The sequence below is a fragment of the Coregonus lavaretus genome, assembly GCF_964263955.1.
Source record: "Coregonus lavaretus genome assembly, chromosome: 18".
NCBI classification, from domain to species: Eukaryota; Metazoa; Chordata; class Actinopteri; order Salmoniformes; family Salmonidae; genus Coregonus; species Coregonus lavaretus.
In genome coordinates, this window is record NC_140005.1 from 22,630,199 (window position 1) to 22,658,092 (window position 27,894).

Sequence of the window (27,894 nt, forward strand, 5' to 3'; positions counted from 1 at the left end):
GGTTGAAGTTGAATTTAACAGTATAAAACAATCACAATGGAGAAAGACATATTACAATCACTTTGAATGTATGTGTTGCAACCCTAGGGTCACGCACTACTCATAAAGCAAATGTAGAACTTTTACTATTCAAAAACATAACATAGTGTCAAATACCGTCATACTGTCCAATAAATAAATAAAAAAGCTGTGATATGATATTTTGGCCATATCGCCCAGCTCTAAAAAAGAAGGAGGAAAAACAATTTCAACTTTAAGACTTTATTACACAATTTACTTTGACAAATTGCAAAAATGTAAATAATGCTCCAAATACAAATAAAAAATAAGAATAAATACAGAATATAGACTAATTTAAAAAATAGTCCTACTAGCTAGCTAAAAAGGAAATTTAAATCGACTCACCATTTCAAATCATTATAAAAGTAAATGGAATAGGGGGTGAAAAGTGTTGCAGCCCTTGGACTCTTCAGGACGCTACACACTTTACGCAAACAAGGCAGGGGGTGCAGCCTTTTGGAGAGTGGCTGCCTCTGTCCGTTTGAATTGGAAAGACAATTAGGGGCTTATTAGTGGCCTGTGGAGATGTGTAACTTGTGGAGAGTGAGCGCTCACCAGCGCAGCCAGAGCCTCTGCAACATCTCCAGCCGGGAACAGTCCAAGGCATTGTCTCGCCTAATTATGCAACAGGGGGTGAAAATAATGCTCCAAATACATAATGCTCTACGTACTTTGTGCGGCTCAAATTTTGGAACGGATCGTATATGACGCTCCCCATTTGCGTAGGGTGTGTAGGGTGCGTTAGAGGAGAACTCTGCAGTGAGTGAATTTAGCCCCAGTGTCTCTATTCAAATGCAAAGTCCAGGGATTTGATGATGGTTGTAGTATGAGTGTATACATAAAGGCATAGGTCTGATTCTGAGTCTCAAGTCAGTCGTCTGGGTGTTGTATTACTCTCTGTGCAGAGACATACTGTGTAAAGAGCAGTCCTGGGGTCTTCACTTCTTGGGTCTCTCCAGGATGTTCAGGAACTTTCCCCTGGTCATCTCCCTGGCTGGAGAATGAACAAATGATACGATGTAAATATCAACAACTGAATATTTCAGAAATCAAACGTTTGGAGCACCTCTTATTCAACTTGAGGTAACCTACCTAAAAACAATTTGTTCATTGAAAGTATTTCCACTGATTATCTATAGGCTTCTGGGAACTAGTGATGCGTGGGTCAGCTGTTTGTACACCCGCCCGCAATTGCTAATAACCCATCCGCAACCGCCCGACTATGTGTGATAGTGAAAATCTGAGGCCCGCACCCAACCCTAACCCGGAACTATAGTAAATACGCTATATGCTAGTGAAATGAAATATATTTGACAGGGGGTGCAGGTTTTTCTGTTGCCTGATTTAGATACACTACATGACCAATAGTATGTGGACACCTGCTCAACGAACATCTCATTCCAAAATCATGGGCATTAATATGGAGTTGGTCCCCCTTTTGCTGCTATAACAGCCTCCACTTTTCTGGGAAGGCTTTCCACTAGATGTTGGAACATTGCTTCGGGGACTTGCTTCCATTCAGCCACAAGAACATTAGTGAGGTCGGGCACTGATGTTGGGCGATTAGGTCTGGCTCGCAGTCGGCATTCCAGTTCTTCCCAAAGGTGTTCGATGGGGTTGAGGTCAGGGATTGGGCAGGCCAGTCAAGTTCTTCCACACCGATCTCGACAAACCATTTCTGTATGGACCTCACTTTGTGCACGGGGGCATTGTCATGCTGAAACAGGAAAGGGCCTTCCCCAAACTGTTGCCACGATGTTGGAAGCACAGAATCGTATAGAATGTCATTGTATGTTGTAGCGTAAAGATTTCCCTTCACTGGAACTAAGGGGCCTAACCCGAACCATGAAAAACAGCCCCAGACCATTATTCCTCCTCCACCAGACTTTACAGTTGGCACTATGCATTGGGGCTGGTAGCATTCTCCTGGCATCAGCCAAACCCAGATTCGTCCGTCGGACTGCCAGATGGTGAAGCGTGATTCATCACTCCATAGAGCGCGTTTCCACTGCTCCAGAACCCAATGGCGGCGAGCTTTACACCACTCCAGCCGACGCTTGGCATTGCGCATGGTGATCTTAGGCTTGTGTGAGGCTGCTTGGCCAAGGAAACCCATTTCATGAAGTTCCCGATGAACAGTTATTGTGCTGACGTTGCTTCCAGAGGCAGTTTGGAACTCTGTAGTGAGTGTTGCAACCAAGAACAGGCGATTTTTACGCGTTACTCGCTTCAGCACTCAGCAGTCCCTTTCTGTGAGCTTGTGTGACCTACCACTTCGCGGCTGAGCCATTGTTGCTTCTAGACGTTTCCAATTCACAGTAACAGCACTTACAGTTGACCGGGGCAGTCCAATAGCGGCACTCCAATCATCCTCTTTTACCACTTCACCAAATCTTTCCCAAACATTACTTTTCTGGCCCTCCCTTCTCTTTATTTTCAACTCTCCTTTTGCAGCTTTTGTCTTAATGAATTAAACTTCGACTAAGTCCTTTTTGCCTCTGTGGATTGACATTAACTTTTTCTGCCTGTTCCCAAAAGCATTTGGTGATTGGCGTGAAGGCTATTTGGCGCACGTACAGTTAAGCTTATGCACTAATACCAGATAGCCTATAACAATGAAAGAAAAACCTAAATGTAGCCTATACATATAAATTGCACAAGATTATACATTTATGGATTTAAGGTATACTTTTCTCTTTATTCAACCTATCCACCACCCACCCACATGATATTTAATGATCCTAAACCCGTCCGCCCTGCACATATAGCCGCTGGGACTGCGGGTTATGAGTCAACCCGCGCATCACTACTAGGAACACTACAAACCTTATGCTGTCAAAACATGCTTTGACCAGGGATTTAGACTAAAACAAGCTACAGCATTCCATCTCTCAGTTCCTCGCTTCAGAGCAGAATCACTTATCAATGCAAAGCATGCATTTCATTTGTGAGATGTCTAACAGGAAGGTAATTTATACCAACATCTGTTCATTCTGGACATGGAAAACAACATAAGACGCAGCTAACTACCAAAGACACACCCCTTGTGATTGTCGTCTCAAGGCAGCCAGATACAAGTATTCAAGCATCTCAGTATGTATGTGTGTTGGTGTTTGCGTGCATGCACGTGTGTTCAAGAAAAAGATAGTGGGAGTGAAAGGGGTATTTGTTGTCTGAAAGATACCATTCTCTGGAACGCAAACTATTCAAGCCACAATAGGGTTGGGCATTTGAAATTATTTTACTAATCAAATAATATCATGACATTTTTTCGGATATCCGGATAGTCGATAATAATAATGACTCTTGACCTATAAGAATGACACAAATACACATGGCAGAGGTAAACAGCGGACAGGCTGCTTGCTTTTCTCCGGTAGTTTGGCTAACTGCAACAGCGAAAGAGAAGTCTGATGTTCGCCATGATAGAACTGATTCTGTTACAAAAAGGTTGTCTGGAGAGTATTTTGCATTGATCTGTGTCTAGTCTTGTGGAAACTCTGTTAGGTGAGTGCCTGTAATTGCAATTTGAAGTGGGGAAAACAGCATAACAATGTCAGGGCAGCCTGGAGTGATAAATGCGCAGCAGTAGCTCAACACATAAAAAATTTCAAAAGTTTGTTGTTTTATTAAATTAAGAATTTAAAATATCATGGCATATCCTTGTAGGTAAAAATGTCACAATTTAGACAAAGCTTTTTCATTTTTAAAATAGGCCTACAATTTTTTATTCTTCAAAGATGACACTCACTCAAGTAATTGAATACGAAGGTCCGTTTGGATATCTGGATATTCGATTAACCGTGCCCATACCTAATCCACAACTTCCATCATAGAGCGCATTATGTGTAAGAGACTATGGCGATATCCACATTTCTCCTCACTGACTGCCATTACTATACACTTAACACTGAAATACCCTAGTAAGAACCGAAGACACTGATCAGATAGCACTCCCAACATTGACCATAAAGGTTAGCTAGAAAAGCGAGGAGAAGTACTGTGTAGAGACATAATGAAAAGCGCTTGGTGTGGGTCTACAAAACAAGCTCTGTGCAATAGTTTTGGATCCGTGCCAACCCCATAGCTCGACAACAGATTGGCCCCAACTTAAGGCCTTTTGTCACTTTGCTTCTATCTGGTAAGGAGAGTATTTCAGGAGGTTCAGTCAACAATAGCCAGATTATGTCACAATGGACGCTACAGGGATATCCTCCAGCATCAGTGTGACCCTGGAGAGGCCTCATCCTGGTCCAGTAATTACTCTTTGTTCTTGGTAATAAGAGAAGAAGGAGAAGAAAGAGAAGAAGCACCAGCAGAGAATCAAAGCTCAGGCAGGGCCAAGTGGGGAGCAGGGATCGCCTCTTCAAACCCGCACAAAAATCACCTTCTTCATACAGTTGCTAAGCATACCCACCTGGACATGAAGAGCAATACAGGCCACACTGAAAGTAAATTCCTATTTCAAGTGGGCAGCCCAACAAACACCCAGACACCCAGGCTGCTCATCAACGCTGCCTTCAATCTTGTATCTTTTTGGAAAAACATGCATACAAATACACATGAGCCTGTCCCACTGTCCCAAGCTTTCCCACCCACACAGAAGGTCCACAGTTGTAGAAGTGTCTGTCTCTGCTTGTTGAACCTGACACCAGCGCTGATGAGCAGCCTGGGTGTCTGGGTGTTTGTTGGGCTGTGCAGAGCGGTGTGGTGCACGGTGAAGGGGTTAGCGGCTAATGAAAAACCAGGGTGGATTGTAATTTAGATGAGCCGCCCGCCTGGAATGATAATGCCCCGGCTGAGCACGGGCCACTTCACCTTGAGGTGTCCATCATCAGGTTAAACATGACGCTAATTGGATTGGGATTGATTAATTTTGCGTGGCGCTGCTGTCTCTTCGAATAACACTAAACAAAAATAATCAGAGCCCCCGGACAGACAGGCAGACGGGGTCTTAGATAGAATGAAACAATCAGAATCAGGTGGGATGTAATGAATTAGGATGACACAAAACGACTGGTGCACAGATTTAATTTCTCTATTTGGAGGAGTTGGGTTTGGTGAGCCAAAGGCTACCAGAACAGTGTTTAATCTCACTAATTAGGCCTACACTCCACACAGAGGAAGAGAGATCTACATGTTAAATAGAGAAGATAGATACAACAGCATGATTAGTAGTCTGCTATGACCTTGTATTTGATGATATGACACGAAATAGAAAGATAAAACTATAACCTAAAACGATAGATTTATCACTGTATTGCATTCATATACAAATTACATAATCTCCAAACTTCCTGTGGATGGAGACAGGACCTCTAGAACCTTCAAACTCAACTCTGGACCTCGAAGCCAGTTCCACTGCATTTTCTCATTGTTTCCCTCTAATCAGGGACTGATTTAGACCCGGGACACCTGTGTGCAATTAATTATCAGGCAGAACAGAAAACCAGAAGGCTCCGGACATCGTAGGGTAAGGGTGTTTTCACACTTGGTCCCTTTCAGACAATTTTTGTGAACTCAGTGCGTTTTGCTTAATTTTTTGTGGAGTTTGAACACCCCAAAGGAACTCAGACCCCTCAAAAGAGCCCCCAAAGTGAACCAAACTAAGACCATCTCGAGAGGTGGTCTGAATTCGGTTTGCTTGAATTCCGCAGTCCGGTTCCCTTTTTTAGGGCAATGCTCAAACACAAAGCTCCTCAGGTTCAGTTGTCATTATTCCCGCACCACACACTAGACTACTGGAACACAGTTTCCACTGCCATAACCCCTCAGATTGGAGAGAGAAGATGATGATGTGCAGGTTCGTAGAAAAAAACGTGTGCTGTTTTTGGATATTGATTAGCGATTGTCAAGGATGCAAAGAAATTCCAAAATATGTGTGGAGTTTTGTACTGACACGATGTTCAGATTATTTTGCAATATGTTGATCTATAGCATGGTTCTTCAATTCCGGTCCTGGAGGGCCGAAACACCTCTGTTTTTCATCCTCTCCTTCTAATCAGGGGCTAATTCAGACCTGGGACACCAGGTGAGTGCAATTAACTACCAGGTAGAAATAAAAAACTGAAGTGTTTCGGCCCTCCAGGACCGGAATTGAAGAACCCTGATCTATAGGCTAAGAGAGCTTCATACACTGTTTATTCAATTGTGGGGTTTGAATGGTGTGAGAAGACAACATAGTTGGTGAGAATCACAACATAGGGTACAAAATCCATTCTAGCTCTTAAAGGGGCAGTAGCCTACATTGGGTGTACAATTTTCAATTAGGCCTACAGCATTATTTAATATACACTTATTCTACTGGTATTTAATCTGTCACCAATAATATTTACATGTTAATATTCTCTTCTGATTACAATTATGTCTAATCTTTTAACTAAATGCAATCTATTAGCTTTCAAAATGTACGTTGGTATTTCTAGTGGTCCGATAACACGTTCTGATGGAATGGCTTGTACTGTACTGTTACCCAGAGTGCATTGAGTGAATGTTGGAAAACATATCTTGGTTCCTTTCTAAACATACCAATGTGAATACAAAGAGAACTGAGTTATTTTGCTTCTTTTTTTTTTTTACCCCAGAGTTCACGTTAAAGAGGACTGAGATAGCTTATTTTTATTCTGTGAAACCCTAAGAGTTCAATACCCCTGCTTTAGAGAATACTATTGAGTCATTGGTCTCCTAATCCCAGGTTTGTCTTTCTGATCTCTCTGCTAAGAGCTTGTTAAATGGACCACAGGTTTCTGGAGAGGCCTGTTAATGGGAGAGATTGGTGGCTCTCTCCCTCCGTATCTCTCTCTAGCCCCACAACAATAAAGGAGAGCAGCCTGGTCTGTGGCTGTACCATCCCCTCCCCCAGAGACCCCCTCGATCAAGACTAACCCCTCTGAGCCACTCATTAATTAGAGTTCAGTTTAGCATCCCCCTCTGTCACATAGAAACTCATATGATTTGCATTTTAAGATAAATATTAAAAGTGGGAAGAGAAATGATCAGCCAGCCACCCTCAGGCAACTGGACTCACACACACGGAGTGGAAGACACCAACATAGATGGCAGACATCATCAAACCCCCCCCACCCCCCCCCCCCCCCAGAAACACACACAGATGCATGTGCTCATGCCCACACATGGACGCTGTTACAGGGCAGGGGCAATCAATACTGATTAGAGGGAGTTAGAGATGTGTTTAGTTGATTAGAAAGGTCAATCACTAATTCTGTACTTATTTATCAGTGACTTGTTACAGCTGCCAGCCATACTAAATGACACCTTATGGATTGTGAGGGCCATGTCTTCACCCTGTTGATTAGTTTCTCTCCAATTATAATTTAGCCCTGGCTGAGCTGGCCAAGGGGATGCCATCACAACATGGGACTGATGGGATATACAATTACATAATGTCCCCCTCATCCAAATGTGGTCCTCTGTAGCTCAGCTGGTAGAGCACGGCGCTTGTAACGCCAAGGTAGTGGGTTTGATCCCCGGGACCACCCATACACAAAAAAGAAAAATTTATGCACGCATGACTGTAAGTCGCTTTGGATAAAAGCGTCTGCTAAATGGCATATTATATATTATTATTATATTAAATGAATATCCAATACTGACTACAATATTCGTCCACCAGCACTTCTCAAAATGGCATTCTCCCAATGTAAATGTATAGCCTAAATGTGTGACATGTCATTGTCACATCATCTCGTCCCCCCCCCCTCCCCTGTGTGTAGAATGGTAGTAATCATGGTGAGGCCCCTCCACCCCTCCAGGCACACGCCAGAGGAGGCAGCCAGACCCCTGTTAGCCCCAGAGACAGATGACCACCTGGGTTAACTGGCGTCCCAGCCTCCAGCCCTGACTTCCCCAATTCACTATCATTAAGAGTCAAGCAGACTAATCTGACCCCTGCTGCCCATCTTCAAGTGCCACTCAGCTATTACTGGCTGTAAGCTTTACTTAATGGATTTAACATCCATTCTCAATGTCCACTTCCCCTGGGACCGGAGATGACACCCCCCCCACCCACACACACACCCCTCCTTCCTCCATTAACACATTCACTCCCCCCCCCCCTCCCCCCCCCATATACACCCCCCGCCTCACAAAACATAGCCTACACCTGACGCTCATGTTTGTGTTCACAATTCAATTACCTACTTATTGATACTTCACAGGGATATTTAAGATGCAGACACAGCCAGTGATTTCCCAGGGGAGCCCCTGGTTCCTCTTTATGTCCCAACCGAGAGAGCGCTCCTCTCCTCCACCCTCTTCTCTCCCTCCAATATATTCCTGCTTGTGTGCACTGAGACACACACACTCGCTCGCACAAACAAACACATCTACACCTCCCCACCCCTGCCACAGCCTATCCCTGTTCAAGAGGTGTCCTTATTAATAGGCAATCAGTCAAAATTAATTCATTAAAAAGCCTAAAAGGTTTTACACCGCCACTATGATTAGCTGGGAAAGAAAATCCAATGAATTCCTAATGCGTTTATGGAAATGAGGTGTCATTTCCGATCTGCTCAGGGAGGCGGCAGGCAGGCAGGCAGGGCTTAAGAACAGGCGGTGTGTGCAGCTTTCTTTCCCTCACACCTCCAACACTGATACAGAGACAGAGGGTACAGCACCATAGCTTCTAGGCTGTTTAGACAATCTTGGTGTAATAGTCAAACATTCTAAACGGATAAAAGTGAACTGTTGAATTTCAAGAATTTGATGAACCACAATTCTGATTGTACGATTGCGATTCAGCACTGACTGTTGCTACATGCTTCAACAGCTGCACTAAACATAAACAGTCAGGAAACTAACCTGCGTTAACCATGCTACACTGGTTTGAGGCTTCTGGATTAACTTTATACATATTTTGCTAAACATAAAAGTTTTTTTAGGGACAATTTTCTCATACCAGCGATTTAATCTCTTCAAGCCAAACAATATTTCCCCCAAAACATGTATCTCAAATTGCAAAAAAATTTAATAATTTTATACAGAAAACTGATCAACACACAGCACCGTTTGACTCCTGTTTCAGTTTCCCATCACGCCATTCCTAATGGCATCTTCACCACGGACAATTCTCCAGCGGGTAGGCCTTGCCATTCATCTCCACTATGAACTCATAAAGCAGGCCGGTGCAGAGAGGAGGACAGAGGAGGAGAGGAGGGCGTCCCCTGTTCCTCATTCAGAGGCTGTCAGGGAGCAGCACTTCATAACCGCCCGCCCCGCGGTCGCTCAGGCCGCCCTGATGGATTGATGAAGGCACATTAGCACCGTGGGCCAGTGTGAATGCAATCATATTCAGCAGCCCTGGCCTGTTAATAAGAAGGAGATTGATGCTGGGCCATTAGAAGATGTCAGCACTGACCTTCAGCCTCACCTCAACATAGGCAGGGATGTAGGGGTCATCCTGGCTTTACTGTGGTGGTGGCACAGTGGTGTTTAGACCAGGACAGCTCTTTGCCACTGCCAGCCAATACAGAGCAGAACAGGACTGGTCTTGACTGGCATTCCCTTGTATCAAACCAAACCTGGATGATTACCTGGATGATTATGACAGCCTCATTGAGGAAGATTGTCAGGTCTTGCAGTAAAATAATGGGGCAGCAGCAAGAAGACCTGTCATCTGTCTATCTGTGCAGAGCTCTGCAGAAGGCGAGTAAAATCACATCAGACTCTTTTCATCCACTCCACCCCAAATTCCAACCCCTCCCCTCTGGCCACAGGTACAGGCAGCCAAAAGCAAAAACCAACAGGGCCAGAAAGTATTTTATTCCAAGTGCAATACTTAAAATGAACGATATGTTGGACTAATATGCACTTTACGCACTTTGACATGCAAATATAAACTAGGGTAACAGTGAGGATTTCCTACACTAGACAACTTCTTACAGCTGTTGATAAGTCATTGATAATAATCTGCCAATTGTTTCATCTCATTACATGAAGATATAAGAGGGGGATCATAGCTATATTCAATCAAATTCACGAGTTGATTTAAAACCTGTTTAACCCTTTATCATGGTTGGTGTCTTGATGGATTTGTCAAAAATGGTGTGACATAAAACATTACTATCCTGTCCTTGCATTTATGGCAGTGTAAATTGTTGTTATATCATATATTAAGTATAATTCAGTTAAATTAGACATTGAACTTGAACCCTGTAAGAATCCTGGATCTAGCTGTTGGACAGTTTTTTGTATAGAGATGTCAGAAATGCAGTGTAACTAGGTAACATTACGTGTCTCCTTATGTTACGGGGTGAAAACAGTTTTCAAAGGCACACAAATCAAAAATGATGTATGCAATTGCAAAATCGAATGCTTCTAACCAAAAGAGTCACCTTACCTTGATACTTAAAACCTAAATCAATACTGTCATTAACGTGGTTCTTCAATAATTATGCATAATACTTGTTGGATGGGCATTTGGTGTCCAGCTGATTAGTTACGCCGTGATATTTTCACACATCATCATCTGATCCAGGAAGGATTTTTCCGAATGACAGTCAAGTGACAAACAGCTATTGTGAAAGCGCATGCGTAAAAAAGGAGTTTGCGAGGAATGTCAAGAGTATTTGTGTCTCATTTGTTACGCCGGTGAAGACAGTTGTTCCTGGATTAACGTTGGATGTTGATGTTGATCATCTGTTGTTGTCTGCTTGATTTAGAGCAGGGTCTCGTTAGATTTAACAGAGAAGGTATTAAGGTAATGTTTTCATGTGTTTTTGTGCCTTGGATTGGACAACACCCAATGCTATTCATATGAATTATTCTGGATATAATGACAACAAATTACATACCCCTTTGGGCTTATTCACAATATGACCTGGTAATGAAATAACATGAGAAATACACTACCAGTCAAAAGTTTGGACACACCTACTCATTCAATTTATTTTTATTTTTTTAGACTATTTATTACATTGTAGAATAATAGTGAGCATATCAAAACTATGAAATAACGCATATTGAGTCATGTAGTAAGCAAAAAAGTTTTAAACAAATCAAAATATATATATTTGTTGAGATTCTTCAAATAGCCACCCTTTGCCTTGATGACAGCTTTGCACACTTGGCATTCTCTCAACCAGCTTCATGAGGTAGTCACTTGGAATGCATTTCAATTAACAGGTGTGCCTTGTTAAAAGTTAATTTGTGGAATGTCTTTCCTTGTTAATGCGTTTGAGCCAATCAGTTGTGTTATGACAAGGTAGGGGGGTATACAGAAGATAGCCCTATTTGGTAAAAGACCAAGTCCATATTATGGCAAGAACAGCTCAAATAAGCAAAGAGAAACGACAGTCCATCATTACTTTAAGACATGAAGGTCAGTCAATACGGAAAATGTCAAGAACTTTGAAAGTTTCTTCAAGTGCAGTCACAAAAACCATCAAGCGCTATGATGAAACTGGATCTCATGAGGACCGTCACAGGAATGGAAGACCCAGAGTTACCTCTGCTGCAGAGGATAAGTTCATTAGAGTTACCAGCCTCAGAAATTGCAGCCCAAATAAATGCTTCAGAGTTCAAGTCACAGACACATCTCAACATCAACTGTTCAGAGGGGACTGTGTTAATCAGGCCTTCATGGTTGAATTGCTGCAAAGAAAGCACTACTAAAGGACACCAATAAGAAGAAGAGACCTGCTTGGGCCAAGAAACACGAGCAATGGACATTAGACCGGTGGAAATCTGTCCTTTGGGGTCTGGAGTCCAAATTGGAGATTTTATGTTCCAACTGCCGTGTCTTTGTGAGACGCGGTGTGGGTGAACGGATGATCTCCGCATGTGTAGTTCCCACCGTGAAGCATGGAGGAGGAGGTGTGATGGTGCTTCGCTGGTGACACTGTCTGTGATTTATTTTGAATTCAAGGCACACTTAACCAGCATGGCTACCACAGCATTCTGCAGCGATACGCCATCCCATCTGGTTTGCGCTTAGTGGGACTATCATTTGTTTTTCAACAGGACAATGACCCAACACACCTCCAGGCTGTGTAAGGGCTGTTTTACCAAGAAGGAGAGTGATGGAGTGCTGCATCAGATGACCTGGCCTCCACAATCCCACGACCTCAACCCAATTGAGATGGTTTGGGATGAGTCGGACGGCAGAGTGAAGGAAAAGCAGCCAACAAGTGCTCAGCATATGTGGGAACTCCTTCAAGACTGTTGGAAAAGCATTCCAGGTGAAGCTGGTTGAGAGGACGCCAAGAGTGTGCAAAGATGTCATCAAGGCAAAGGGTGGCTACTTTGAAGAATCTCATAAATTGTTTAACACATTTTTGGTTACTACATGATCCCATATGTGTTATTTCATAGTTTTGATGTCTTCACTATTATTCTACAATGTAGAAAATAGTAAAAAATTAAGAAAAACCCTTGAATGAGTAGGTGTGTCCAAACTTTTGACTGGTACTGTACATTTTGTTTTCCATGTTACACCTGCAATTTTAAACAATACAAGGGGCTTGAAGTAGTCTACTTGAACTTTAATTTGGAGCTCAGAAATTCAAGTACTGGAATAGGCCTACCTTAAAAATCAGACATTTCCTAAATATGGTGCTTGAAAAGTCCTTGTAGCCAATTTATAAGTTCTCCTGCTCCCTTATAATTATCTGTGATTTCATTTTTGATCCGTTTTTGTGAGAGATGTGGTCACTTTCTTTGTTTCCCGCCATTTCAATTGAAGGGTGTTGCGCTACTCTGTTGCAGTAAAACCATGTGCAGTTACTATGAGGACGACAACATTTGTTGGCTTCAGCTTGGCTTTCCATACAAATCCTTCCATTAAAAAAGGAACCTGGTTTTTGGTCACTTTCTCATTATAAAAACAGTAATGGTGAGATTAATGCTACCGCTATTCATGACTTTATTATGTGTTCCTGCGTCGGCCACATAGGCTACAGAAAATCAGCCATGCATCCAATCTATTTAGTTAGGCAATGTCCACATTATTCTCACATATTTAAGTATGTAATACTAATTGAATATCAATGCATTGGCAAGACCCCCCTCAAAAAAATCATTATTCTTAAAGCGGTAATGGCCTACTTTTTTGACACTTTTTGCATGCTTTTTGGGGGGGAGGGTTCTATATTAGGCCCTATATATACACAATTATATAAATTATACAATTGTATAACATTGAGGTCCTTAAATTACAATGAAGTGCTTGAAAAAGGTCCTGAAAGTCCTTGAATTTGACTTGCCAATATCTTTATGAACCTTTCTTAAAGGATATATAGTCCTAGGACTATGTTGTGGTATAGGTGAAGTTAATAACCAATTTGCACACATTTGGAACTGCATGAAAATCTTTTTTATTTCAGTTTCAAACCATTTCGAAATGTTAATCCCAATGTCACACATTGGCCCCATTTATTTAAAATCAGAATCTATTTCCAACAATAAATCCATTGCAGTGAAAAATCAGGAGGCTGGTTCTGTACAGTACTTGTCATCATCTGACTCTGAAGAATTATTTTTAAAAATGATATCAGTCTACACTAAATGGTCTCGGCATAGGGAAGCTGCTTGGCTCCATATCAGGCCGCATCATAGAGAAGGATATCACTGCATTAGCAAGGAGCCAAGGCCCAGTCAGTCAAGTTAGCCGGTGGTTGTGGGGATCAGTGAAACCTACAAGTGTGTTAGAGCAGCAGCAGCAGCCTGAGGCCTGTCCCTCAGGACCACTCTCCTTTCAATTACCTCCAATAACAGCACTTATCACAGTAGTCAGCACTCTCCTGGGACCCAGGGCCTGATGCCGGGCTCAGCGGCCAACAACAGGGGCATTCATCACAGGGCGGAGCAGCAGCTGGGGTCTAGGGAGGGGGCACGCGCCAGGCTCCCTCTGGGAAACATTGGGGCAGCGTCACACAGCCGTGGAGGGGGGGCCCAGGGGACAGGGGCCTGCCACACCCGCCCATACTAACACATATGTGCATGCATAATATACAGTGGGGGAAAAAAGTATTTAGTCAGCCACCAATTGTGCAAGTTCTCCCACTTAAAAAGATGAGAGAGGCCTGTAATTTTCATCATAGGTACACGTCAACAATGACAGACAAATTGAGAAGAAAAAAATCCAGAAAATCACATTGTAGGATTTTTTATGAATTTATTTGCAAATTATGGTGGAAAATAAGCATTTGGTCACCTACAAACAAGCAAGATTTCTGGCTCTCACAGACCTGTAACTTCTTCTTTAAGAGGCTCCTCTGTCCTCCACTCGTTACCTGTATTAATGGCACCTGTTTGAACTTGTTATCAGTATAAAAGACACCTGTCCACAACCTCAAACAGTCACACTCCAAACTCCACTATGGTCAAGACCAAAGAGCTGTCAACGGACACCAGAAACAAAATTGTAGACCTGCACCAGGCTGGGAAGACTGAATCTGCAATAGGTAAGCAGCTTGGTTTGAAGAAATCAACTGTGGGAGCAATTATTAGGAAATGGAAGACATACAAGACCACTGATAATCTCCCTCGATCTGGGGCTCCACGCAAGATCTCACCCCGTGGGGTCAAAATGATCACAAGAACGGTGAGCAAAAATCCCAGAACCACACAGGGGGACCTAGTGAATGACCTGCAGAGAGCTGGGACCAAAGTAACAAAGCCTACCATCAGTAACACACTACGCCGCCAGGGACTCAAATCCTGCAGTCCCCCTGCTTAAGCCAGTACATGTCCAGGCCCGTCTGAAGTTTGCTAGAGTGCATTTGGATGATCCAGAAGAGGATTGGGAGAATGTCATATGGTCAGATGAAACCAAAATATAACTTTTTGGTAAAAACTCAACTCGTCGTGTTTGGAGGACAAAGAATGCTGAGTTGCATCCAAAGAACACCATACCTACTGTGAAGCATGGGGGTGGAAACATCATGCTTTGGGGCTGTTTTTCTGCAAAGGGACCAGGACGACTGATCCGTGTAAAGGAAAGAATGAATGGGGCCATGTATCGTGAGATTTTGAGTGAAAACCTCCTTCCATCAGCAAGGGCATTGAAGATGAAACGTGGCTGGGTCTTTCAGCATGACAATGATCCCAAACACACCGCCCGGGCAACGAAGGAGTGGCTTCGTAAGAAGCATTTCAAGATCCTGGAGTGGCCTAGCCAGTCTCCAGATCTCAACCCCATAGAAAATCTTTGGAGGGAGTTAAAAGTCCGTGTTGCCCAGCGACAGCCCCAAAACATCACTGCTCTAGAGGAGATCTGCATGGAGGAATGGGCCAAAATACCAGCAACAGTGTGTGAAAACCTTGTGAAGACTTACAGAAAACGTTTGACCTGTGTCATTGCCAACAAAGGGTATATAACAAAGTATTGAGAAACTTTTGTTATTGACCAAATACTTATTTTCCACCATAATTTGCAAATAAATTCATTACATTTCCTACAATGTGATTTTCTGGATTTTTTTTCTCATTTTGTCTGTCATAGTTGACGTGTACCTATGATGAAAATTACAGGCCTCTCTCATCTTTTTAAGTGGGAGAACTTGCACAATTGGTGGCTGACTAAATACTTTTTTCCCCCAGTGTACATGCAAAGTGCTGCCCCACTTGCCTTCCACACTTGGGGGCTCTGTTCTACAGGCATTCTGCCTTCGGATCTCCAAAGATTAGGCTACATTTGTCCATTTTCCATTACATTAGGCTAGTGTTCCAAGTCCTCCTGAAGGGTCAGGTGAAAGCAGTGTCCTCTAGGTCAGAGGTGTCTACGTCTGGTCAGTCCCCTTCCTCCACAGGCATCAAGGCGGGGTGGGTGGGGGGGGGGGTGTTTTCACTGGCTGATTGTGCTCTACCCATTAACCAGCTCAGTTTAATGGGCCACATGTTTAAAGGGGGGGGGGGTAGTAAATCCTGTCCCCTGCCCTGGTGCTCTCTCGCTCTCTCTCTCATTTACGGGCACTGAAGAGCAAACAAACATGATGAAAAAGTAGCTGAGATTTACAAGGCCTCCTCTGACAGCTGGGAAAACTAGAAAATTAAACCAGAGCACATTAAAGAGAGCGCCATTACAAGCTGCTCTGAGACCAATACTAACCATCATTGTGTCACGTCATCCCGAGGCACATGACATGGTTGCAAAGACAACATCCCTTCCTTTATGGCTGCTAACATCTTTATAACTAACAAAGATGTGATATGGTAAACAACATGAAGCATTTAATCGAATTAAAGATCATTAACAGATCACTGCTTGCTCAGGGCATGAGTCAAGCTTATCTGAAAATTGTGAGGGACATCAGATAGCTTAATTTTCCCATAAATGCCTGTAAATGAAGCTTATCGCGTTTGGGTGAGATTGGTCCCACAGACCCTGGATCAGACTGTATGATCAGCTTGTTTAATTTGTATTTGCTGCTATAATATGTGTGGTAGACCGAGAGGATCCTGACCTGTAAATATGAGCCTGGAATAAGCAGATAACACATTTCTTCTACAGCTACGCTGAAGTCAATGACACTAATCTGAGCTTTCATAATGCCTGCTACATAATAATGGGACATTCGAGCAGTGTCATTGCTTCTGTCATCCCCACCAAGTCCACGTGCACTTTGAGGCAATTCATTGTCACTCAAGCAGTCAAGTCATTCCCTATATCTTGGCGGCAATATTTTGAGGTGGCTTGCTTGATCAACATAAACGTTGCCATTAAACACAAATATACTTCTAATTTTTCTGAGCGAGCGGGGCAAAGCCCAGACAAATCATGTTTGCCGTAATCCTTTCCAGAATGAGTCTACTTTAATCATCCTGTCTTTATGGAATTTGACAAATCAGCTGTGCGCTCGCAGTGGAGCGGGACATATCCGCCCTTCACCCCCTCTGCATAACCAACATGCTCTACATCTCTCAGAATCACAAAGGGGGGCAGAGGGTTCCTCGTCCTCACTGTACAAGATTACAGTTTCTGTTTTAAGCACTGAATGGATGCTAAATCCACTCCAGATTTAAGATAGAACTCCGTCCAGAGAGCATATATTTACATCTGGTTGTCAGGGAGCTCTCTAGTCTGCAACAAGAGTGTGTGCAAAATGAGTGCAGCCAACGTTAAATGCGAAGTTAGAATTCAAAAATACTTTGAGAGGAAATAATTTCAGTCTGTAGCAAATCCCTGTCATGGCTTTTTGTTTCTGGGTTTGCGCATGGTGTGCTTTGTCCATAGCGAGCTAAGTACCCATATTCCTCTTAGGAAAAATAGGAGCACTTAGCTAGGCTACATCTCTCTAATCCACACTTTATGGATTAGGACAATGGATGCAGAAAATCTGTCAAACCACATTTTGCATCCATCACATGCTTCAATACTTGTTGTGTTATGTGAGACCTGCCCCCCACATCACCAGACTTCTAAATGCAATCTTGAATTGCTGTTGTTTTACACTGAGTTATAAAACCATCATCAACGCCATGCAAATAAGGGATAGATACATGGAGTGCTCTAACTGCTTTCTACACCCAGTTAGACAACAAGATAGCCTTCGTCATTATAACCATACAATGAGTGATTCCTCACAAAACCCAGACAAAAAAATACCATGATTTTGGGGATTTTCACAAAATGCAATCCATAGAATAGTCATTTGGAGGAAAGATGTTTTACATGTATGTGGCATTTGTATCTAAAAGCATAATTGAGAAATAATTTATCAAAGTTAGCATATTTATGACATTTTGGCCTTACCCAGGCGTCCTTTAAGACTCCATAGTGTTTCATCTGTAGTTGCTACAAAACAAACATTGGTGACATATGAAAATGTACCGCTTGCTCAATGCTCTGTAATATGAGGAAGGCCACCAAAAATTCAGACATTTCCATTCCGAACTACAACATTTTCCGTCTAGATAGAACTGCCAAAGGGGGTGGGGTCACAATCTACTGTAGAGATAGCCTACAGAGCTCAATCATACTATCCAGGTCTGTGCCAAAACAGTTTGAGCTTCTACTTCTAAAAATCCACCTTTCCAGAAATAAGTCTCTCACTGTTGCCGCTTGCTACAGACCCCAGTTGTGCCCTGGACACCATATGTAAATTGCTTGCCCCCCATCTATCCTCAGAGTTCGTACTGCTTGGTGACCTAAAGTGGGATATGCTTAACACCCCGGCCGTCCTACAATCTAAACTAGATGCCCTCAATCTCACACAAATTCTCAAGGAACCTACCAGGTACAACCCTAAATCCGTAAACATGAGCACCCTCATAGATATCATCCTGACTAATTTACCCTCTAAATACACCTCCGCTGTCTTCAACCAGGATCTCAGCGATCACTGCCTCATTGCCTGAGTCCGTAATGGGTCCACGGTCAAACGACCACCTCTCATCACTGTCAAACGCTCCCTAAAACACTTCAGCGAGCAGACCTTTCTAATTGACCTGGCCCGGGTATCCTGGATGGATATTGACCTCATTCCGTCAGTAGAGGATGCCTGGATGTTCTTCAAATGTGCTTTCCTCTCCATCTTAAATAAGCATGCCCCATTCAGAACTAAGAACAGATATAGCCCCTGGTTCACCTCAGACTTGACTGCCCTTGACCAGCACAAAACATCCTGTGGCGTACTGCATTAGCATCGAATAGCCCCCGCGATATGCAACTTTTCAGGGAAGTCAGGAACCAATATACACAATCAGTTAGGAAAGCAAAGGCTAGCTTTTTCAAACAGAAATGTGCATCCTGTAGCACTAACTCCAAAACGTTTTGGGACACTGTAAAGTCCATGGAGAATAAGAGCACCTCCTCCCAACTGCCCACTGCACTGAGGCTAGGAAACACTGTCACCACCAATAAATCTACGATAATCGAGAATTTCAATAAGCATTTTCACCTGACTACCCCTACCCCGGCCACCAGCTCTGCACCCTCCGCTGCAACTTGCCCATGCCCCACCCCCCGCTTCTCCTTCACACAAATTCAGATAGCTGATGTCCTGAAAGAGCTGCTGAATCTGGACCCCTACAAATCAGCTGGGCTAGACAATCTGGACCCTTTCTTTCTAAAATTAGCAGCCGAAATTGTCGCAACCCCTATTACTAGCCTGTTCAACCTCTCTTTCGTATCGTCTGAGATCCCCAGAGATTGGAAAGCTGCCACGGTCATCCCCCTCTTCAAAGGGGGTGACACTCTAGATCCAAACTGTTACAGACCTATATCCATCCTGCCCTGCCTTTCGAAAGTATTTGAAAGCCTAGTTAATAAACAGATCACCGACCATTTCGAATCCCACCGTACCTTCTCTGCTATGCAATCTGGTTTCTGAGCTGGTCATGGGTGCGCCTCAGCCACGCTCAAGATCCTAAACGATATAATAACCGCGATCGATAAAAGACAGTACTGTGCAGCCGTCTTCATTGACCTGGCCAAGGCTTTTGACTCTGTCAATCACCGCATTCTTATTGGCAGACTAAATACCCTTGGTTTCTCAAATGACTGCATCGCCTGGTTCACCAACTACTTCTCAGATAGAGTTCAATGTGTCAAATCGGAGGGCCTGTTGTCTGGACCTCTGGCAGTCTCTGGGGGTGCCACAGGGTTCAATTCTCGGGCCGACTCTATTCTATATGTATATCAATGATGTCGCTCTTGCTGCTGGTGACGTTCAGATCCACCTCTACACAGACGACACCATTTTGTATACATCTGGGCCTTCATTGGACACTGTGTTAACAAACCTCCAAACGAGCTTCAATGCCATACAACACTCCTTCCATGGCCTCCAACTGCGCTTAAACGCTAGTAAAACTAAATGCATGCTCTTCAATCGAACGCTGCTTGCACCCGCCCACCCGACTAGAATCACTACTCTCGGCGGGTCTGACTTAGAATATGTGGACAACTACAAATACCTAGGTTTCTGGTTAGACATTAAACTCTCCTTCCAGACTCACATTAAGCATCTCCAATCCAAAGTTAAATCTAGAATCGGCTTACTATTTCGCAACAAAGCCTCCTTCACTCATGCTGCTAAACATGCCCTCGTAAAACTGACTATCCTACCGATCCTTGACTTCGGCGATGTCATTTACAAAATAGCTTCCAACACTCTACTCAGCAAATTGGATGTAGTCTATCACAGTGCCATCCATTTTGTCACCAAAGCCCCATATACTACCCACCATTGTGACCTGTACACTCTCGTTGGTTGGCCCTCACTACATATTCGTCGCCAAACCCACTGGCTGCAGGTCATCTATAAATCACTTCTAGGCAAATCCCCGCCTTATCTTAGATCATTGGTCACCATAGCAACACCCACCCGTAGTATGTGTTCCAGCAGGTATATCTCACTGGTCATCCCCAAAGCCAACACCTCCTTTGGCCGCCATTCCTTCCAGTTCTCTGCTGCAAATGACTGGAACGAATGGCAAAAATCTCTGAAGCTGGAGACACTTATCTCCCTCACTAACTTTAAGCATCAGTTGTCAGAGCAGCTTACCGATCACTGCACCTGTACACAGCCCATCTGTAATTAGCCCACCAAACTACCTCATCCCCATATTGTTATTTATATTGTTATTTATTTTGCTAATTTGCACCCCAGTATCTCTATTTGCACATCTTCTGCACATCTATCACTCCAGTGTTAATACTAAATTGTAATTATTTTGCACTATGGCCTATTTATTGCCTTACCTCCATAACTTACTACATTTGCACACACTGTATATAGATTTTCTATTGTGTTATTAACTGTACGTTTAGTTTTTGTTTATTCCATATGTAACCTTGTGTTGTTGTTGTTTTTATTGCACTGCTTTGCTTTATCTTGGCCAGGTCGCAGTTGTAAATGAGAACTTGTTCTCAACTGGCTTACCTGGTTAAATAAAGGTTAAATAAATCAAATAAAAAATAGCCAATTTCTCTGTATAAAATAGGCCATAACTTTAAACTAGCAGAGATCCCACTCTGGAACTTTGACATGCCTGTAAAGTATATTACAGTGACTTCAGAAAGTAGTCACACCCCTTGGCTTTTCCCAAATGTTGTTGTGTTACAGCCTGCATTTAAAATTGATTAAATTGAGATTGTATCACTGGCCTACACACAATACCCCATAATTTAGACATTTTGACAAATTAATTAAAAATGAAAAGCTGAAATGTCTTGAGTAAAAAATAAAAAATAAAAAAGCAGACAATGAATATCCCTTTGAGCATGGTGAAGTTATTAATGACACTTTGGATGGTGTATCAATACACCCTGTCACTACAAAGATACAGGTGTCCTTCCTAACTCAGTTGCCGGAGAGGAAGGAAACCACTTAGGGATTTCACCATGAGGGCAACATTGTAGTTACTTACTAAACAATACTAACCTAAATGACAGAGTGAAAAGAAGGACATTTGTACAGAATACAGGCATCCTGTTTGCAATAAGGCACTAAATAAAAATTCAAAAAATGTCCTGAATACAAAGCGTTGTGTTGAAATACTCTTCATATTTTCAAACATGGTGGTGGCTGCATCATGTTATGGGTATGCTTGTCATCGGCAAGGGAGTTTTCTTAGGATAAAAATAAACTGAATAGAGCTAAGCACAGGCAAAATCCTAGAGGAAAACCTGGTTCAGTCTGCTTTCCAACAGACACTGGGAGACACTGGGAGACAAATTCACCTTTCAGCAGGACAATAACCTAAAACACAAGGTCAAATATTCACTGGATTTGCTTATCAAGATTACTTTGAATGTTCCAGAGTGGCCTAGTTACAGTTTTGACTTAAATATGCTTGGAAATCTATGGCAAGACTTGAAAATGGCTGTCTAGCAATGCTCAACAACCAACTTCACAGAGCTTGAAGAATTACAAAAATAATAATGTGCAAATATTGTACAATCCAGGTGAAAGACTCACAGCTGTATTCGCTGCCAAAGGTTATTCTAACATGTATTGACTCAGGGGTGTGAATACTTATGTAAATGAGATATTTATGTATTTCATTTTCAATAAATGTGAAAACAATTCTAAAAACATGTTTTCACGTTGTCATTATGGGGTATTGTGTGTAGATGGGTGACAAAAAATATATTATTTTAACAATTTTGAATTCAGGCTGTCACAACAAAATGTGGAATAAGTCAAGGGGTATGAATACTTTCTGAAGGCACTGTATGTTCAACAATATATTGAAATATTTACCAAATATTGTTTTATATTGTTTTTATATATTTTCATGTTTAGATTTTTCAATATTCAGTATTTTCTTTATATACTTAAATCAAAATACTACTCATATTACAGAGCAAGCGGTAAAGCTTCAAATGACACCAATTTTTTGCTTTGTAGCATCAGATGAAAGATGAAACATTATGGAGTCTTAAAGGAGGCCTGGTTAAGGCCAAAATGTCATAAATATGCCAACTTTAATTAATTATTTATCAATGATGCTTTTAGATACAAATGTACAAATATATCTCAACAATCCATCCTCTAATGGACTATTCTATGGATTACATTTAGTGAAAATTCCAAAAATCATCATTTTTTTGTCTGGATTTCATGAGGAATCACTCCAATACTCTCCATTTACGATCTATTGCTGTCTAATTCATAACATCAATATTCAGAAAGATTAGAAATACATTGAATCTTACTAAGCGGTGTCTAGTTCGTGAAATGTAAAATGAGTAGAATGACTGTAGCACCAAATACTTGAGATGTTCCTTGACTGTTCAGACATAAATTAGCCATAAGGCTAGCAGCACCATCTAGAGGTAGCCTATGGAGTGACAAGAGCTGGGCTACACGACACAAGCCTGACGGGCCCCGGTTATTTCATCAATAACTAGGGTACGGGCAGGGCTCAGGTATCACTAAATTGATCACTAACATTTTGAAGCTGAGTCATTTCCTTGCCTCTGCTGCACAGTACATTCATACTGTATCTGACTATGATCATAACATGGTGTCAGAAGTGCTTCAACCTCATCAAATATAAAACGAGAGATTATTTCACAGAAAATACTAATGTTCATTGAGTTTTGTCGGAGTTTACAGTGATGAAAAGTAGCTAACAGCTCTCTATATGTCTTGTCATTGAGCAGAGCAGCTCAAGCGGAGCCGTTGCTATGAATACTCACAGATCCAGAGCCGCCATGAGCAGAGCACATGCAGAGCAAGCAGCGAGCAAGTGATGGATTTACTAATGGAGGAAACTATTTCTAATTTCGGGCAGGGCCTTAAATTTGGCAGAAGCAATCGGGCCCGGGTAGGGTAGTGCCTGAACATCGCGGGCATGGGTAGGGCTTAAAATGTATGCCCGTGCAGGGCTCTGGTGCCCAACTGGTTGTGTGTGTGTTTATGTGTATCATGTGTATATACTTACACTCCTCAAGGCCCAGCTGGTAGGCCAGGTTCTGTAGCCCTTTGACCTTCTCCATCAGGTTGGCTGTGGTCAGACTCCCCAGCTCTGTCGGAGGAATAGAGTTGGAGTACAGTCAGTGAATACTTATTACCCTATTTTCACAGGTAGGCAATGCTCAACAGTAAGTGTACCATATGACGCTACTGTACTTTACCTTTTAACATTTCAATGTCCTCACTCTCCAGTTCAGCCATCCATTTGGGTGGAGAATTGGTAATTGGCTGCAAGACAAAAAATAATAATAAGAATGTGCATTCTCTCAGCAATGTAGGTCTATTCATTTATCAATGCTAGCTATAGATCTTTGAAAAACACTCACATTTTTGCAAGATGCAGCAAATTCCGCGACTCCTGGCACTGTGTGAGAATCAGAAACAGGAATGAGTAAATTGCAATGATAGGCTACATGTCTTTATGAAGCAAACACAGAGAGGAGAAGACAAACTTACATTGCTCTGGCCATAGGTCAGGAGATGCTCTATCCAGCTTCTCAAAACTCAGCAGAGAGGACTCAAAATCATCACCTTACAAAGGGGAAAAAATGATTTTAGTCGTCATCAACCGATTCAACACTGCTAAATGTGAAAGAGTAGCCTTTAGCTAAGTGCTGTGCACGCTAAGTCATTGCACTTGCTTGCTACATTAACAGGGCTCATTTAGTATAAGTGATTTGTGATTGGGTTTGAATTGAACATAATGTTATGAAAGGAGTCATAATCCGTTCTTCTCAATGTACAGTGTGTTTGTATGTAGGCTTTTGTAGGCTCTACCAGGGGTGGAACCAATATTATTTTCCAGTCGTTTAATTCTAAACAGAACCATTATTGTTTTCATTCCTTCCACTGGTCCGACCAGCAAAACAAAGTTCTGACCAGGTTCGAACCAAAAAAAAGTAACGGATTATATTGTTCCTTTCTGTTCCTTTTTAAACCTCTGAAAACAAAATTAAATTACTTCACCAATGGATAGAGCTGCTTGCTATGGAGCGGGCAAGCTATTTACATGCATTGGATAGACAAGTGTAGTGTAGGGTGCGACATGCGACTGACATTTTGTAGGTGAGGAGAGCGCTGGGCATGAAGTGCTGGGCATCTTGTTGTTATGACATGCATTATCTGAATTAGGCCCATATAATTATACCTACGGAGGAGCGGCTTCTATGAAGGAACTTTGAATGTCTTTGAACTTCAGAGAGTTGGCTTAACTAACTTTGGACCAGAGCTAGCTCTTGATCATGACTCTCAGTTCCATTACATTACACATAATGCCGCCTAGAGTTTGATAGCTAGACCAGACACAAGCTTGTGTGAGCAGAGGGGCATCAGAATTGAAATAAAAACACGGCTTACCTTTTTGTAGTTAATAAATCCAATGGGAAACGTAACAACTATAGTATCCTTAACTAACATTGAAAAAGTTAATCTATTGTTCTCTAATAAAAAATCTCTCTCCCTAATTTCTGAATCACGCCTGTAACGTCAGTAGCTACATTACACTATGCATGCTTCGGAGGGAGGGGGAGGTAGCCTACACAAACACTGGCAAAGATTTTCAGCTGGCAGGCAGGCAGACACTGGAATACGTTTCTGAGTAACAGTGAGGGCTTTGCACAGGCTCTTTGTTGCGTTTTTTTGTGGGACTGGAAAAAAATGTCTGGAATGTAAAATAACGTTAATAACTGTTTCCCATACTTTTAAAATAACGGTTCTGTTCCAGAACAGTATAGATCACTTTCGTTCTCGGGTTCTGTTCCTCTAAATTGTTTGTTCCTTTCCGATTTTCTGTTCTGTTCCCTGAACCGGTTCCAACTACTGGTATCTACATTCTATAGCTAGACAGCTAGCAGGCTAGAAAGATGGTTATGGCAGATGTTTGACATACAGTACCAGTCAAAAGTTTGGACACACCTACTCATTCAAGGGTTTTTCTTTATTTTTTACTATTTTCTACATTGAAGAATAATAGTGAAGACAGCAAAACTATGAAATAACACATATGGAATCATGTAGTAACCAAATAAAGTGTTAAACAAATCTAAATATATTTTATATTTGAGATTCTTCAAAGTAGCCACCCTTTGACTTGATGACAGCTTTGCACACTCTTGGCATTCTCTCAACCAGCTTCACCTGGAATGCTTTTCCAACAGTCTTGAAGGAGTTCCCACATGTTGAGCACTTGTTGGCTGCTTTTCCTTCACTCTGCGGTCCGACTCATCCCATACCATCTCTATTGGGTTGAGGTCGGGTGATTGTGGAGGCCAGGTCATCTGATGCAGCACTCCATCACTCTCCTTCTTGGTCAAATAGCCCATACACAGCCTGGAGGTGTGTTGGGTCATTGTCCTGTTAAAAAAGAAATGATAGTCCCACTAAGCGCAAAACAGATGGGATGGCGTATCGCTGCAGAATGCTGTGGTAGCCATGCTGGTTAAGTGTGCCTTGAATTCTAAATAAATCACAGACAGTGTCACCAACAAAGCAACCCCACACCATCACACCTCCTCCTCCATGCTTCACGGTGGGAACCACACAATGCGGATATCATCCGTTCACCTACTCTGCGTCTCACAACGACACAGCGGTTGGAACCAAAAATATCTAATTTGGACTCATCAGACCAAAGGACAGATTTCCACCGGTCTAATGTCCATTGCTCGTGTTTCTTGGCCCAAGCAAGTCTCTTCTTCTTATTGGTGTGCTTTAGTAGTCGTTTCTTTTCAGCAATTCGACAACGAAGGCCTGCTTCACGCAGTCTCCTCTGAACAGTTGATGTTGCGATATCTGTTACTTGAACTCTGTGAAGCATTTATTTGGGCTGCAATCTGAGGTGCAGTTAGTCTAATGAACTCATCTTCTGCAGCAGAGGTAACGCTGGGTCTTCCTTTCCTGTGGCGATCCTCATGAGAGACAGTTTCATCATAGCGCTTGATGGTTTTTGCGACTGCACTTGAAAACTTTCAAAGTCTTCACATTTTCCGGATTGACTGACCTTCATGTCTTAAAGTAATGATGAACTGTCATTTCTCTTTGCTTATTTGAGCTGTTCTTGCCATAATATGGACTATCTTCTGTATACCACCCCTACCATGTCACAACACAACTGATTGGCTCAAACGCATTAAGAAGGAAAGAACTCCACAAATTAACAAGGCAGACCAGTTAATTGAAATGTATTCCAGGTGACTACCTCATGAAGCTGGTTGAGAGAATGCCAAGTGTGCAAAGCTGTCATCAAGGCAAAGGGTGGCTACTTTGAAGAATCTCAAATATAAAATATATTTAGATTTGCTTAACACTTTTTTGGTTACTACATGATTCCATATGTGTTATTTCATAGTTTTGATGTATTCACTATTATTCTACAATGTAGAAAATTGTAAAAATAAAGAAGATCCCCTGAATGAGTGTCCAAACTTTTGACTGGTACTGTAGATAACCTTAGATATAAATACAGTAGGCCTATCTACTAACTAGCTAGCAATTATTTTACACCCACCCTTTTTGTTTAACTAACCTGTTCTTGGCGATAACTTTTTCACCGAATCAAGAACTTAGTATATTAGAAATTTACGTTTCCAGGTGGTTCTAAAAAAAAACAGCTTAAACTCAGATATATTCAATCCATGTTTAGTATCGAGTGATATATGCCACTTGCATGTGTGAAGACCTTGTGTTTTGGTCACACTGTGTGATGCGCTGTCGTCACTTAGAAAGGACTATATCCTGCAAAGATGTTGGGAAATGCTAGATGTGCAGCAGCTAAAATGGAGAGGAACCACCTCGCAAAGTACAAAACATGGATTTAATATCTTTGAGTTTTCGCTGGTTTTTGTAGAACCACCTGCAACTGGAAATTGACATTTCTAAGATAGCTACTTTTTTCACAGAATCAAGAACGAAGAAAGTATTGCCAAGAACAGGTAAGTTGACAAATCTATTGGTGGTGGTATATATGGGGCTATCCTGTAACGCCCAATACTGGACACCCAAAATCTTTGGTTATTTCACATTATCTGGCGTACAGTCTGTAGCTACTAGCATGCACATGAATTAGTCATTACAGCTACTGTTCCTTTACTGACCACCTAGCTAGGTCAATGTCCATTAAAATTGACTTTACTGTTAAGTTGGATAGGCCGAGATTGCTAATGGTTGACAACCGGCATAGCTAGTTATCTTATCAAGTAAGTTAGGAAGAAAGGCATTGCTAGCTGGCTTGTTTTGGTTTGGCAGACAAAACCTGTTGTGTGAGCATAGCCTGGTGAAAAACGTGAGACATTATTTGTACAACATATGAACTAAGAATGTTTCAGCAAATATAACTACGAAGCATACGCGTTTCAGAAGCATCTCGGTATCAAAATGTCAATTTATACACCCAACAACGGAATTAGAATTTACCTCCATTTGGAGACGCCATCTTCAGATCCATACACGTGAT

At 42.2% G+C, this 27,894-nt stretch overlaps 1 protein-coding gene across 1 annotated transcript; it reads right to left on the reverse strand.

Moving 5' to 3' along the window:
• On the reverse strand, window positions 1–27,894 carry LOC311145513 (protein lin-52 homolog). Its single transcript, XM_084181772.1, has 6 exons — window positions 27,855–27,894; window positions 23,901–23,975; window positions 23,771–23,808; window positions 23,606–23,672; window positions 23,413–23,496; window positions 1–1,054 (listed from the first exon to the last, which is right to left on the reverse strand). Exons 1-6 carry the CDS (start codon window positions 27,883–27,885, stop codon window positions 999–1,001), a joined length of 351 nt encoding a protein of 116 aa, XP_084037898.1. The 5' UTR covers window positions 27,886–27,894; the 3' UTR covers window positions 1–998.

Excerpts from the sequence above, each read along its gene's own strand:
- LOC311145513 (XM_084181772.1), bottom strand. The coding sequence starts at position 27,885 with ATGGATCTGAAGATGGCGTCTCCAAATGGAG. Across the intron at positions 23,673-23,770 it reads TTGCTGCATCTTGCAAAAAT|CCAATTACCAATTCTCCACC; the intron begins GTGAGTGTTTTT and ends TTTGTCTTGCAG. Across the intron at positions 1,055-23,412 it reads CCAGCTGGGCCTTGAGGAGT|CCAGGGAGATGACCAGGGGA; the intron begins GTAAGTATATAC and ends TTCATTCTCCAG.